This window comes from Fukomys damarensis, unplaced genomic scaffold (genome assembly GCF_012274545.1).
Source record: "Fukomys damarensis isolate Sample0158 unplaced genomic scaffold, DMR_v1.0_HiC HiC_scaffold_36, whole genome shotgun sequence".
In the NCBI taxonomy this organism is placed as follows: Eukaryota; Metazoa; Chordata; class Mammalia; order Rodentia; family Bathyergidae; genus Fukomys; species Fukomys damarensis.
The window spans coordinates 48,660,210-48,675,412 of record NW_022900948.1 but is presented as its reverse complement, the minus strand read 5'-3'; the positions used below and the strand labels follow the sequence as shown (position 1 = coordinate 48,675,412).

General features: G+C 52.5%; 1 protein-coding gene across 8 annotated transcripts in view; it reads left to right on the top strand.

Moving 5' to 3' along the window:
* Sec16a (SEC16 homolog A, endoplasmic reticulum export factor) overlaps nucleotides 1-15,203 on the top strand; it is a 32,664-nt gene that overhangs the window by 739 nt on the left and 16,722 nt on the right. For 3 of the 8 annotated variants that reach the window (XM_010608869.2, XM_010608865.2, XM_010608863.2), the window contains exons 2-8: nucleotides 3,809-7,496; nucleotides 9,132-9,268; nucleotides 11,424-11,521; nucleotides 13,420-13,543; nucleotides 13,913-14,093; nucleotides 14,185-14,356; nucleotides 14,870-15,012. In XM_010608869.2, coding sequence (XP_010607171.1) covers nucleotides 3,876-7,496; nucleotides 9,132-9,268; nucleotides 11,424-11,521; nucleotides 13,420-13,543; nucleotides 13,913-14,093; nucleotides 14,185-14,356; nucleotides 14,870-15,012 — 4,476 coding nt within the window. In that variant the 5' untranslated portion in view covers nucleotides 3,809-3,875. Of the gene's footprint in view, nucleotides 1-1,022; nucleotides 1,044-3,808; nucleotides 7,497-9,131; nucleotides 9,269-11,423; nucleotides 11,522-13,419; nucleotides 13,544-13,912; nucleotides 14,094-14,184; nucleotides 14,357-14,869; nucleotides 15,013-15,203 lie in introns of those variants that run through there. The other 5 variants (XM_010608871.2, XM_010608870.2, XM_010608867.2 and 2 more) reach the window with 5 other exon arrangements.

Genomic DNA, 15,203 nt, shown 5'->3' with positions numbered 1-15,203 from the left:
CCCCTAGTGTCCGGCCCTGGCCGGCGCTCAGCGCCTCCGCTGTTTAACACGAAGGGACCCCTGGAAAGTTTCTGTAGGGGTTGAGCGTGTTTTTTTGTGCCAGAGGTTCTGCGGGTGTTTTTTGCCGAAAGACTTTCTTCAGCGATGTGGGTGCATTGACATTTGCACCAAGGAGCAGCGATATTATTTGTAATCTCTTGGCAGGGTGGCCAGATGTCGCAAGGGAGGTCGAGGACGGTGCTTTCCATCAGAGGTAGAGGAACCCAAATGTTACAGCGGAGCTTCCAGACACCAAACCACTTGGAATCAGTTTTTGTTGTTTCGCTTAAAAACGCCTCTAAGTGGCTGGTAGATTGGGCATAGATTGCTCATTAAGAGTTCCTTTCAAATCTGTAGGATGCAGGTGTTAGCCAGAGAGCTCTTTTATGTAGTAAGAAGCAGCAGAACTACCGGCAGTAGTTTCTGCGTGGTACTTTTTGAAGTTTCAGCATAATGCAGCCTGCCTGCGGTTTTTGTCCCTGACTCCTTAAGGTTTGTGTGCTGGTGGTGTCTTGCAAAGAAACGGGGCAAAATAGTGATTCATTCTTCTTCCTGTGACTGTTATCTCTCTGTCGTAGCAGTGAATCTTCAGATTGTCTAGGAAGCTTTCTCTTAGGTGTTGTGTATGCTGTAGTATGATTCCATTCTGCTTCTGTAAACATCCTTCTTGAGTGTCCGAATGTCCTCGTGGGTCTTTGTCACTTTTAGCAGTGTTTAGACTCCTCTGCCTTCTAAAACATTTGAGTTTCCTTCGTTCCAGTTCTGGCTGGGAAGATTGGGCCTGTGTCTTGTGTCCCTAGTCTGAGGGGGGTCACTAGCCACCGCTGTGAAGGAGATGGTAATCAGAGACTGAGCTGTTGCTTAGTGCTCCTTTGGGTCTGCACCCTTAGAGCTAGAGGCAATGAGGAAGAATGGGGGAGGGAGAGGTTTAAATATTCAGCCCTCTAGTCCGAGACTCACACTGCGGATGGCCTTGGGTAAGTACTGCCATGGACAAAAAGCAGGTGAGCTAAAAAGCTGGGTTTATGAATAATGCATCTTGAAGACGACCAGCCGGTCTCTGAAACAGGTGCCTTTTGGCAGCTGGGTGACTTGCTGAACAGAAGAGAAGTGACTGTGGTCCTCTGACTTGAAATATTAGGCAGTTCCTTGTTTTTCTGTTACTGTGTATTGATGAGGGTGAAAAGAGTAATGTGCAAGTCATAAGATGTTCCATATAAGACTGGTTTATTGCTGGGTGTGGTGGCGCATACCTGTAATCCCAGCACTCTGGGAGGCTCAGGCAGGAGGATCTCTGTGAGTTCGAGACCAGCCTGGGCTACATAGTGAGTTCCAGGTCAGTCTCAACTACATAGTGAGACCCTGTCTCAAAAAACCAAAACAAACAAACAAACAAAAAAAGACTGGCTTATTGCTACGTGGCTATCAGTTGCTGTTTACTTATAAAACAAGTCTTAGTCTAGTAGGTTTTAGAAAACAATTTTAAATTTCTGCAAGGAGAACATTTAAGTCTTAAGATTTCCCATTAAGTAGCCACCCTGAGTACAGTTTCATAAGATTAAACCCAGCAGTGACCTGAGGAAAAAAATCATAGTATTGTTTATTTTATGGCTGGAGTTTGTGTGCCTCTCCACCCAGTGTGTTGCAGAAGAGAAGTGGCTTCCCTGAGCCGCCCAGCTGGACGCTTAGTCTCACTATACAGTAATTTTTGAGAAACGAATCCTCTAAGTTGGTGCTCTGTGTTTCATTTTATTTTAACTTTTTAAAATAACTAAGTAACTAACTAGTAACTAACTAAGCTGAGGACCTGAGAAGCCCTTTCCTCTTTGTACCCGGGTTCAGGAGGCACACGGACATCTGTATCCTGCCCTTATTGGGAGGACTTGCTGTGTGCATGGTGGCTTTGTCACTGGGTGGACTCCTGGAGAAGGGAGGAGGCCGGGCCTCTGCTTCTGGTCCCTAGAAAGTGAAGCTGTAAATTGTCAGGGGATGCCAGCTCAGAACCAAGGGAATGCTCTGGTATTGGTCCTTGTAGGGTGCATGGAACTCGAGTGGATGTCATTGAGCTTACAGTTGGGAAAGGTTCCCTCTTGACCATATGGGTAGTGTTGAGTGAATTATTTTTATTTAAAAAATTTCTTAGAGCTACTGGGAATTGAACTCAAGAGCACTGTATCACTGAGCAACAACTCCACCCTTTTTTACTTTTAGACAAGGTCCCACTAAGTTCTGGCTTTCCTAGAATTTGTGATCCTCCTGCCTCAGCCTCTTGAGTAGCTGGGATCATAAAACATGTCCTGCCCCACTTGGCTAATATCAGTGAATTAATGGATTTATAAGACTAGTTTTCAGGAAGGGATTAGAAACACATATAAGTGAGTGGTTTTATTTATAACACAATCATCATTGTTTTCTTTTTTTCTGTACTGGGGATTGAACTCAGGACCTTGTGCTTGCAAGGCAGGTGGCAGCACATCATTTTCTTCTTGTCAGAAAGACTTGGGAACTAAGAGATGTGCGGGTTAAACTCCAAAGGCCTTCCACAATTTCTCCCTTCCGTTTAATGTTCTCTAAAATTAGCCAAGCATATCTGGGGAGATGGACTGATGCACAGATAAGGACTTGCAAGATGTAGAACTTGAATTTCTGCCTTGAAAAGATAGGTTAGTCAAGATCTCATTTACTGTATTTTATTCAAAACAGCGGCCGGGGATTTAGCTCAGTGGTTCTGCCTCATGCCTCGCAAGCACAAGGACCCGAGTTCAGTTCCTGGTACCAAAAAAAAAAAAAAAAAACCACAAAAAACCCCAAACCAACCAGCCACAAAAGACACTGTTGTGATGGTGAGGATTTTGCCCTATATTTTCTAGAAGAGACCTGAACTCTTCCTGTTGGAAATTTGTGAATTCAGTCAGCCCTAGAGTTCTGAATCTGCTTATAAATTTCCTTGAGATTTTTCTCCTGGCCTAGTTACAACTTCAGGATCACAGGAAAACTTGTTGCAGTGTTTTCAGAGGAAAACAGTCACTATAGGAAAAGTGAGACATTTTATGCAGGGAACTAAGAAACATTTAGTAGCTTTTATAATTATACACTATGTGATGCTTTTCATTAAAGAAACCAGAAGAGCAAAGAAATTCCATCTTGTTTCCCAGACTTAAAATTAGCATGTGTAAAAAGTATGTTATGTGGGCTTTCTTAGTAGTGGAGTTGCTTCTCTCTGGATCTAGCAGTGATTTGTGGGGAAATATGAAGGATTAGCAAGCATTTTGGGGGAGGATTGCATAGTGGCAGCCACCTTATACCTCTTCCCTGCCTTGGTGAGGGCCCCAAAGCAGTGGGCAGGATGAGTGGGAATTGCCAATGGCCAGCAAGTGGTCGAGCTGAGTGTCCTGAGTCTGCTCCCTCCAGAGTCCCCAGAGCAGCTCAAGGGTGAACATCCTCTGCTGGGTTGGAGCCTGGGAGAGAGATGTCTTCGAATGACTGAAAGAAAGTCATGTGTGTTGTTCCCATAGTTGATCATAGTTTTCTTTCTTTCTTTCTTTCTTTTTTGGTTTTTTGAGATAGGTTCTCGCTATGTAGTTGAGACTGACCTGGGACTCGCTATGTAGCCCAGGCTGGTCTCGAACTCACAGTGATCTTCCTGCCTCAGCCTCCCAAGTGCTGGGATTATAGGCGTGCACCACCACGCCCGGCCATAGTTTTTGTAATTACAGTCAGCACTTTAAATATATGGATTTCGTGTTCACTTTTTCTTTTTCTTCTCCAGCTCATCCTAAGGAGGAGCTTTACCCTGCCTCCTCTGTAAGCAGCATCTCCTGTGGAAGAGACCCATCATGCAGCCTCCACCTCAGACGGTCCCATCTGGCATGGCTGGACCCCCTCCGGCTGGGACTCCTCGGAGCATGTTCTGGGGTAGCAGCAGCTACAGGAGGCTGGCCAGTAGCAGTGCCCTGACGGCTCCACCTTGTCCACAACAACCAGTCACGGATCCATTTGCTTTTAGTAGACAGATGCTCCAGAATAGTGCTCTGGGTAGTCCATCCAGGAGCAGCCTGCCAGCCGGGCATGACTCAGCCCTGCCAGTGTTTTCTCAGTGGTCTGGCTTGCCCATGCCTCACGCCAGTGCTGAGGATGGTACCCGAGGACCCCAGGAGTCTCCACCAGGACCTCTGTCACAGCCTGGAGCAGATCCTTTTCCTGCTGCATCTGTCCCTGCATCGCTCCCAGGGCACGAGATGTGCCGAACTGCTGAAATCAGTTCCACCTCTGGGTCTGAAGTTCTGACTCCGCTGCATCCACCCCACCACATTCCAGGAGGAGGTCCTGACCTGTCTCACGGGGGCCACCAGCATGGGGGTGGGACTGGGCCTGAGCAGGCCCTGAGCGGGCACACGCTGAGTGACGGTGGGGTGGCCCCAGCCATAGCAGCAGCAGCATCCCCATACTTGCCCCAGCCTCGGCCCCAGATGCCAGCACAGTGGGGGCCAGTGCAGGGCAGCCCCCAGCCCTCCCAGCAGCATCCCTTGCCTTGCCCAGAAGGACCTGTCCAGAGTGTTGGGCCCCAGGCCACCAGCACTCCCCACTTCCCTGCTCCATCAAGCCTGCACCACAGTCCTGCCTGTGAGCCCCATACCCAGCTAGGGTCTCTAGCGCCTTTAGCCAGTGGCCGAGGAAGCGAGGTAACCCCCTTGCAAAGTGGAAACCACTCAGCAGATAACTTCCACTCAGAAAATTCATTTGGGCACAATTCCAGGATTGGGAATATGTGGGAAAATCAGGAGCTCAGGCAGAATCCAGGAGTGAATAAAGCGCATCTGCGGGACCCTGCCCCTGGGAATCCCCTCACTCTGGGAAACAGCCCTGAAAACCACACCCATTATCCTCCAGGGGCTGGGACTGGCCAGGCTCCACTGGAAACAGCCTCAGGAACACTCTCCATGTTTTTCCAAGGGGAAGAGACCGAAAATGAGGAGAATCTCTCATCTGAAAAGACAGGCTCTGTTGGACGATTGGACTTTGATGGTTTTTCCCCCAGCCCTGGACTGGGCCATCTGCACCGCCCCGCACACGTCACTGGCAGTGTCCAACAGGCCTTTCTCCAGGGATCCCATGGCGAGACCACACAGCAGGAAGGAGACACACAGCCTTATTTCTCTCAGTCTGTAAGCATCCAAAATGACAGACAAGCCACTGACAGTGCTGCTAGTGACACTTGGGGTGACACAGCAAGCGCAGGGGCTTATGGCACTGGCAGTTCACAGTACGAGAATGTCGAAAATTTAGAATTCATTCAGAATCAGGAAGTTCTGCCAAGTGAGCCCCTAAGTTTGGACGCCTCCTCCCCAAGTGACCAGTTCCGATACGGGCCCCTTCCCATGCCACCTGTCACCAGGCACGGTACTGTGGGCCTCACCCGAGGTGGGGTGCTGCATCTTGAGGCCCCAGACACACCTGTGCACCCAGTGCGATCTGACAGCTTGTCATCCAGCTACAGCAGCCAGAGCCACCGGAGTCTCCCTGGATCGGCCAGGTCACAGGAGCTGGTGGGCACGTTCATCCAGCAGGAAGTGGGAAAGCCTGAAGATGAATCGACAGGCAGTTTTTTTAAGCAAATTGATTGTTCTCCTGTGGGAGGTGAGATAGAGGAGGTCGGTGGGAGCCAGAATTACTATAGCACCTTGTCCCAGCCCTCAACCCCAAGTCCCCCAAAACCTACAGGGATATTCCAGACAAGTGCAAATAGTTCTTTTGAGCCAGTAAAGTCACATTCAGTCGGGGTGAAGCCAGTTGAGGCGGATCGTGCCAATGTGGTGGGTGAAGTGAGGGGCACCCATGAGTGTGTGAAGAAGCCCAGGTCTGTGGCTACACCGCCCAACACCTCCCTGGGCAACCTGGAGCAGCCTCCAGACAACATGGAGACTCTGTTTGCACCCCAGGCCTGCCCCCAGCCTCTGCCTCCGACTGGGGAAGCTGGACACATGGCGCCTCCCTTGGATACTGTGCGCCCGACTCCAGAGAAGAGGCCCTCAGCCAGGGCCCAGGGGACCGTGAAGTGTGAGAGCCCCGCAACGACTCTTTGGGCACAGAATGAGCTGGCAGACTTTGGCGGCAATGTGCTCCTAGCCCCTGCTGCTCCTGCACTTTACGTACCTGCAAAGCCTCAGCCCCCAGCAGTTGTTCAGCCTCCGGAAGAGGGGCTGCCTGGGCAGCCGTCTCGGAAGCCAGGTCCTGTCCACCCCTTGCAGAGCCGAGCCCACCCGGGTGCTTCTGAGAACCTGGAGAACCCTCCCAAGGTGGGTGGCGATGAGGCCCTTCAGTCCCAGGCAAGTTCCGGTTATGCAAGTTTGCTGTCCTCGCCACCCACTGAGGCTTTGCAGAATCAGCCGGTCTTGATTGCCCAGCCTGATCAAAGCTATAATTTGGCTCAACCCCTAAATGTTTCTGTGTCCTTGCTGAATCCTACTGAGAAAAATCAGTCCTGGGGAGATGATTTGGTGGGGGACAAATCCACAGTGAGCAGCTGGGCTCTTGGTGCTGATTCTGGTGAACACACTGCTTCATCTGGAGTTGTACCCAGTGCTGCGGTTGGCTTGTCTCTGCCTAACGGTCTCGGCCAGAGTAATGTTCTACAGGGGCCCGGCTCTTCTGAAATGAGTTCCAATCAGCCTGCTAATTTGCTTGTGCAGCCACTGTCCTTACCAGTTCCTCAGGGCTCACTTCTAGAAAGGCAGAAGACTCATAATTCAGAAAAGTTTCTTCCTGAGTTTGTTAATAGCCCTGCCGGAGGCACCAGTGTGTTGTTAGTCCCCCCTGCAAGCAGTACCTTGGTGCCTAGCAGCACTAAGGCAAATCACTCCAGTAACCGGGAAGAGGCTGCTGGAGCCTTAGACTTCACACTGAGCAGAACTTTGGAAAACCCTGCGAGACTGTACAGCCCATCCCATTTGGAGGGCCCAACCGCCCAGCAGGCTGCTGCTAATCCTCCCCAACAGTCGGGGCCTGGGGTGCGTGACCCAGGCCATTACCAGCAGGTGAGGGAAGATGCGCAGGACCAGCAAGGCCTCAGGACCCAGGCAGAGGTGGCGCCCCTTCAGCCACAGGCTTCTCTCCCACAGGTGCCCCAAGCAGCTTCAAATATAGAAAGTCCCCCTACAGAAGGACAGTCCCAGAACTCAGCCCAGACACCAACTAGTTCGGCCATGGCCAATGCAGACCAGAAGCTGCCACCTCAGCCACCCCGGTCCTCCAGCGTGTCAGCTGTGTCCACCGACTCGAGCCAGGCAGCCATGCGGCCTGAGCAGCCGTGGCTACAGCCACCACCTTCGAGTGCATTCGGCCCACCGCCACAGGACCTGGCATCCTACTACTATTACAGACCCCTGTACGATGCCTACCAAGCTCAGTACCCGGCACCATACCCGTCGGACCCTGGGACGGCCTCCCTCTGTTACCAGGTAGAGTGAATTCCAACATTAGCCACTTTTCTCCCTTGCTTGACCTTTTGGGCTTTTCTTGTGTGTTCCTCTGCAGTGACCCAACTGCCTAACCCAGACCCACCTAGTGACACTAGGAAAGCCCTCCCCTACCACACGTACCTCTTGAGGGTCCCCTCCGAGCGTTAGCATATTAGGTTTAGTAGTATTGTGTCTCTTTTGTGTGGCCCAGTGTCTCCAGTTAGGGGACAGAGAGCTCCCTTTATCTCCTGGACCCTGCAGGATCTTTGCAGGGCATAGCTTCGTGGTGTGCATTTTGGGAAGTTTGTGTGTGATGTTAGCCAGCATAGGAAGCAACAGGAATAACTAGAATCATTTTAGTTTCTCCTAAAGAATAAAAGTATCGAGAGGGAAAGTTAGATCCAGAGTATTAATCCACTGGCCCTAGCAAAGAGAGATGGGAAGTCCTTAGACTTCCCTCACATGGGCTTACACCCCTGGAGGGTGGAGAGGCCCTGCCTTGTTCTTCTCTTGCTCTTGTCGCAGTGATGCAGGTCATCGCTGCTGTTTGATTTTGGTTCTCTTTCGTCTTGCAGCATTTTGAAAAAGCATGGTCCAAATGGACACGCTAGATTGTTATCTGCTTTCCCTCACCTCTGGCTCTGATCCAGCTCCCTGAGGTAGAAGGCAGCGCCATTGGCAGCCAGCTGGTTGCGTGTTGGCCCCAGGCTGTGCCTCCCTTCCAGCGCGGGGCATCTGCACACTGATGCACACTTGCATCCCCTGTAGCCCGGCATCCTAGGCGTGGAAGGAAAGGGCTGGGGGCTTCGATATTTCAGCACTGGTGTGTTCAGCTGAGCTGGAGCCCAGGGCCAGCGGAGTGAGGGGAGCTACAGACTCCCTGGGCCTCTCACAAGGAAGCACAAGACTGTATCACTTCCTCTTTTTGTCTCCATGGTCTGTAGGCATGGGCAGAACACACCCCTTCCCAGGACTTCACACAGTGTGGTGTAGGTGGCCGTAGGTGCAGTGGGAGGAGTTGGTGCTGCCCCTGTACCAATCGCTTCTCTTCCCATCTCCACATCCACTTGGCGCCTCCTTGAAGATAAGCTGGGGCCTGGTGGTTTTGTGATGGGACCCAGAGCCTTGCACAAGTACCGTGCCGTCCTCTTGAGGCTACCCAGGCTATAGGACCCATCCAAATAGAGCCCTGTTCTGTTCCTCGCCTGAGGCAGGAGCTGAGACAGGACACGTGTTCCACTTCAGTCGGCAGATACCTCACACTGGCCTCCAGGGGGCCCCTTGAGCAGGGCTAGGCTGGCCGTGCTGGGAGGCTCTGCTACCTGCATGTTGACGTGGACTTTGCCTTGTAGGCTGTTGTTTTTTCTTCCCTTTTGCGTTCTTAGGGATTAACCCCAGAGCATTTGCACTGAGCTACAGCCCAACCCTATTTGTTTTTTAGAGATAGGGTCTTGCCAACTTGCCTGGTCTGGGCTTGCACTTAGAGTCCTCCTGGCTCAGCCTCTCGGAGTGCTGGGACAACAGGAGTTGTGGACCACATGGGTTTCTGTGCGCGTGAAGGAAGCCTGTGTTGGTCCTGCTGTTGGGAATGTGGCTGCTCTGTTGGGCTCTGATGTGTTCACCCTCCTCCCGCAGGACATCTATGGCCTGTATGAGCCCCGTTACAGGCCCTACGACAGTTCTGCATCAGCGTACACCGAGAACTACCGCTATCCCGAGCCAGAGCGGCCCAGCTCCCGGGCGAGTCAGTGCTCAGACCGACCCCCTGCCAGGTGGGCCCTGCACCCCGCCCGCAGCTGCTTCCCTAACCCCAGGCTGGTGCTTGCATTGCTAATGCTTGTGTGATGATGACATGGTGATTAGAAAATGCCGTAGAGGATTCTACAGGCCTCTTGCTGCCTGTGAGCATCTTTCAGGATGGAAAATAGCAGGCGGTGATATGTGTGTGTGTGTGTGTGTATGTGTGTGTGTGTGTGTGTGTGTGTGTGTGTGTGTGTATTTTAAATTGAGTTTATTGGTACATTTTAGGTGATCTTGTACCTTTACATGATAGGTCTTGGTTCTCATTTTTTCCCCTTGTTTCTGCCCTCCCTTCACCCCCAGCAGGCGGTGATATTAAATGGGACTGAGCACACTGCCACCTGTAGTCCACGCTGAGCTGGTCACCTGGCATGTGGCCCCACCCGCAGGCAGGCCAGGCCCTGTGAGAGCCACGGGCTGAGCCGTGACCTCTGCCTATGTTCATTCCCACCTTGGTCAGGAGTGTTCCTGCCACTGGCCGCGGTCCTAGCAGGTGTCCAGGGCTCTCGGACTGAGGGTGGGTCACCGACATGGTGCAGTCCTCCCATCCCTCAGGCTGGCTCCCGTGCTTTGTTCCTGCCTCTCCTTCTCAGCCCAGAGCCTGTGGGTACAGGCCCCTGTTCTCCAGTTTGCAGGGCAGAGATCTGGAGAACATGGGAGCATGGTGCCCTCTGCCAAGGGACCCTTTACGTAACCAAGTCAAAGTCTGCTGGCGTTCCCACATCCCCGAGAGGCTGCTTTTGATCTGTGCGGTCAGGATTGGGTGGTGGCAAAATTGGGGACGTCATGGGGTGTTGGTGCTGGTCACTGCCGTGGCCCCTCATCGGAGCCAGGAGCAGTGCCTCTTGGCAGGCGTGTGGGGGGGTCTAACGTGCAAAGGCCTAAGCATTTTAGACAGAAGGCCCTGCCTGTGAACCTTTGCCTGCTCAGGTGGCCCTGGGGTACCTTGGTCCAAAGGTACATGCCGAACACTTGTGGGTGTGTGCAGCTGATCGCTCCAGCTAGGTTGTGGCTCAGTGACTTTGTCATATCCTGGACAGAATCTCCGTTCTCTCCTTCCCAGCATGGCAGGAGCAGCGGGGTCCCTGTATGGGCTGGTTGTGTGTTTTCCATTTCTATGGGCTGCCGAAGCCAGCCAAGGAGATGGCATGCTCTTGCTTTCCCTCTGTCACTGCCATGCAGAGCTGAATGGTCTAGGCAACCCCAGGGCCTTCAGGGAGGCTGCTGGCATTCCTGTGGCTGAGCAGATGGGGAGCAGGGCACCGGTGGCCGGGCCTCTCAGGTGCTAGGTTGAGTGACCTTTCCTGAAGACGCTGAGGAAGGTCACATTTTAAAAAGTCAGGTAGTGCATGAAACTTGCTATTAGGCAAACTAAAAGCACAATTAAATTTTTTCATGATCTTGAAAGCACCAGAATCCCTTATACTCGATCATTTTGCTAAATTCCCCTCTACTGTTGTTAGGGGTGGAGCTGTGGATTGGTGAGGTGCATCTGGCTGGCGCTGGGTCAGGCTGTGGGTGGCCTGGGCACAGCCCCCGGCCCTGTCTTGGACCGCATGCTGGCCCCTCTCAGTGGGCACTCGAGGCCAGCTGGGCACACTCGCACAGCTGTTGCAGTGGGAACTTTGAGGGTGCTGAGCAAATCAGAAACTTTTTATGGGACGTGGCACTAGACACCAGAAGGGTCAGCTCACTTCTGCTGAGCCCTGTCAGATAGGGACTTTGCTGAGCTGAATTCTGTTACCCTCGTGGTGGGAATTCAGGACCTCATCCTTGTTGCCGTTTTGGATTTTCTTTTGGGGCAGTACTGGGGGTTGAACCCAGGGGCACTGTACCACTGAGCTGTACTCCCAGCCCCTTTCTTGTTTTACTTTTCTAGTTTTTGAGACAGAGTCTCAGTAAGTGGCCTAGGCTGGCTGCAAACTTTCAATCCTCCTGCCTCAGCCTCCCGCATAGCTGGGAGTACAGGTGTGTTCCATGACACCTGGCTCCATTTGGATCTTCTGAGTAGAGATTTTCATGACCAGAGTGCTTCGACAAATGCCTGATACTGTAGTGTAGTTTGCAGTCTGTATTGTGAATGTCTTCGGGGATAATGTGTACTTAACAGCCCTGTGTGCTTTCCAGGCAAGGGTACCCTGAAGGGTACTATAGTTCCAAGGGTGGATGGAGCAGCCAGAGTGATTACTATGCCAACTTTTACTCCGGCCAGTACGACTACGGAGGTAAGTTAGGGTCCACTGCCCGGAGACGGCCTGTGGGTGCCCATCGGGTGGTGGCTTGCATGCCTCACACTGCGCTCCTCTCCGTGTCCCTCTGCGTGGTGCAGATGCTTTCCTTGGGAGGTGGGTCTCATGCAACGCTGTCACGTTGGCAGCTGCACAGTGACTGACCCACAGCTCTGCAGCTGCTGCGGCCCTGGGGCTGCCCGGATGTGAGCAGGGGGAAAGCCATACTCTGGTCACACCAGCCATATGGGCCTGCATGCTGCCGGTGCAAGACACCTCCAGGATTCCACAGGGCTTCCGTGCCTGCCTGCCCCGGGCGTGGGCTGCAGATAGCCACGTCCTGGAGGAGCTGGGGTCCCCTGTGACCCTGTTGGCTGCTCCCAGACAGTGCCCCCACCTAGCCTTCTACTTCTCAGGATGGCTCTTTCCCCTTGGATGTTGGCACCTGTTTTAAGTAGATTCTGCATACAGTTCCCAAAAGTGGTACCTCCAGCTTGCTCACAGCATTCACATTCCTTTTCAAACGTAGCTTGTAGCTGGGCATAGTAGATCACGCCTATAACCCTGGAACCTGGGGGGCCAAGGTGGGAGGATCATGAGTTCAGAGCCAGCATGGACTACATACACCCTGTCTCAAAAATGAAACAGAAGGGTGGGGATTTAGCTCAGTGGCACCATGCCTGCCTTGCAATCACAAGGTCCTGAGTTTAATCTCCAATACACACACAAAAAAAAGCAAAATACTTTTGTTTTAATGTTAAAATTATTTTTTAATGTCTTTTGGATCATAGGAATGTCACAGGAAACTTATAATCAAGGAATTAATTTTATAGTCAGGGAATTAACTTTTGTGTGTGTGTGTGGCACTGGGGATCGAACCCAGGGCCTTCATACTGAGCTATATCCTGAGCCCTTTTTATTCTTTTTTTGTACCAGGGATAGAACTCAGGTCCTTGCGCTTGTGAGGCAGGTGATGAAACCACTCAGCTAAATTGCTGGCCCTATTCTTAATCTTTTAATTAATTAATTGATTGATTGATTGATTGTGTGTGTGGTACCAGGGATCGAACTCAGTACCTTGCACTTGCAAGGCAGGAGGTGAAACCACTGAGCTAAATCCCTTACCTCAAAACTGTAACTTTTTTTTTTTGGTACTGGGGATCGAACTTGGGTCCTTGCACTTGCCAGGCAGGCTGCGGAACCTCTGAGCTAAATCTCTGGCCTCTTCATCTTTTATTTTGAGACAGGCTCTTGCTGAGTTGCTCAGGCTGGACTTGAGCTCTCAATCTTCCTGCCTAAGCCTCCCAGAGTACTGGGATGACAGGAGTGTGCCACCACGCCTGTCTTGGATTAATAGTAGTAATTGAAGCTGGAGGTCTGTAGCTGTCCAGTGTATGAAGGGCCCTGGGTTTGATCCCCAGCATCACAAGAGAAAAATAGTAGCTATGAAAAAGAAAGTAAGACTTTTAGCACGTTTTGTTGTTTCATTTTGGGCAGTACTGGGGATTAAACCCAGGGTTGCCTCTGCTAGTCAATTACTGTACCACTGATCCCTATCCCAGCCCTTTGTTAACTTTTATGTTGAGACAGACTTGCTACATTGCCCAGGTTGGTCTCAAACTTGGGATCCTCCTTCCTTAGCAGGTATTACAGCTGTGCACTACACCTGGCTAGTTTCTTTCTTTTTTTTTTTTAAGCAATACCATTTGTACTTATGGTAGCCCCCATAGGGTGTCACCACATATTAGGACACAGCAACTCCATGTCACTCTGGAACCTGCTAGGCGGTTCCCTCCGAGCCTGGGCGCCTCACCTGCCCTGGAGGTGCAGCTGCTTCCATGGAGCCAGGGTCTTGGGTGTGTGCCAGCACTGATCCCTGCACTCCTCCCTCACAGACCCGGGCCGCTGGGACCGCTACTATGGCTCCCGATTCCGGGATCCCCGCACCTGGGACCGGAGGTACTGGTATGACTCTGAGTACGAACCACATAGGAAGGAAAGCTATTCGTACGGCAGCAGGTTGGTGCTGTGCACTGGGGATGCTGGGTGCTCCACCCTTGCGTCTTGGGCTTAATCAAAGACCTGTGGCCAGGGTGTCTGGGGAGGAGCCACTGGTGGTTCGATCGCATCCTGGAAGAGGAAAAGTAGCCTGCTCCTTCTGGGCCCAGGTCCCTTTTTTTCAGGGCCCCATTTTGTCCCAGAGAAGGGGTTGCACTCTGAGTCCGGAGGCCACACCTTGGGCTGTGTTTTTTGTGCCTGGGCTGCCGCAAGGCCCAGCTCCATTCTTCGGTGCAGCCCTGTGCCTTGTGATGGGGCTGCGGGCCATCAAGGTGGGGGCTTCCTGCAGTGGGTATCTCCCATTCCGTGCCTTGGTGTGGCTCCCTGCAGACCTGAGAAGGGCGATGACCACTGGAGGTACGACCCTCGCTTCACCGGGAGCTTCGATGATGATGCAGAGCCCCACAGGGACCCATACGGGGAGGAGGTGGACAGGCGCAGTGTGCACAGCGAGCACTCAGCACGCAGCCTGCCCAGCCGCCGCAGCAGCCTCAGCTCCCACTCACACCAGGTACACCCTGCAGGCCCCAGCGCGGTCCCAGCCTGCACACAGCCCTCCTGGCCTTGTGGAGCTCACCCTCCCACCTGCTTTCTCTTCCAAGAGTCAGATCTACAGAAGCCACAATGTGACCGCTGGCCCCTTTGAGGCGCCCCCTGCCCCAGGCTCCTTCCATGGGGACTTTGCCTACGGTACCTATGGCAGCAACTTCGGTGGCGCTCATGGCTTTGCAGATTACGGCTATCCTGTGGATTCCTGGCCTGCTGCCGAGCAAGGTGCAGCCTGGCAGTGCTGAACTGCCCCCTGGCACTGCTCCAGATTAGAACCAGGGAGCCAGTCCTGGCCCCGCTCTTCCCTCGGGTTGCACTTGGGCTGTGTGTGTGAGGATGGTGTGTCTGTCCCTACGTGCACTGTCACCAGACCCTGCAGTGGCTGTCTCTCTTCCTGGCCCTGACTAGGCAGTGAGCCATCTCAGAGGGGACTTGTGTTCCCAGGCCTGTGCTTTGTGCAACCTGCCAGCCTTCCCTCAGGAGTGCTTGGCCTGTGTCTCTTGTGGAACAAAACCACAAATGTGTGAAATTGCACTCTCACTCTCTTGGCTTGTTGAGGCCTCACCTCATGAGAGTCTCCTTTTTTGCCTGGGGGCCTTGGTCTTATGTTTTTGCTGGGTGCTCTGCACCATCAAATTGCAGTCTTGTCGCCCGGAAGTGGGAAACATGAGGTGTGGGTCAGGTGCAGGAGCACAGAAGTGACATGCTGCTCATTTCTTGTCCGATCTGTCTAAATAGTCCCGTCGAGACCAACGTCTCCTGAGAAGTTCTCGGTGCCACATCTCTGTGCCAGGTTTGGTCCTGGCGGTCAGCTCATCAAGGTGATCCCCAACCTGCCCTCCGAAGGCCAGCCTGCCCTGGTGGAGGTCCACAGCATGGAGGTAAGGTGGGGCCTTGGAAAACACTCCCGGGAACCATGCCTGAGAAGGGTTTTGGGGAACTTGTCTGTGTCTGGGCTCCCAGAAGTCAGCATTACAAGCAGCTGCTTTGAGTGTTAGGTTTGGTTTTACTGAGCTCAGGTTTCTGTCTTTGTTAGCATCTTTTTTTTTTTTTTTTTTTTTAAATTTTTTTA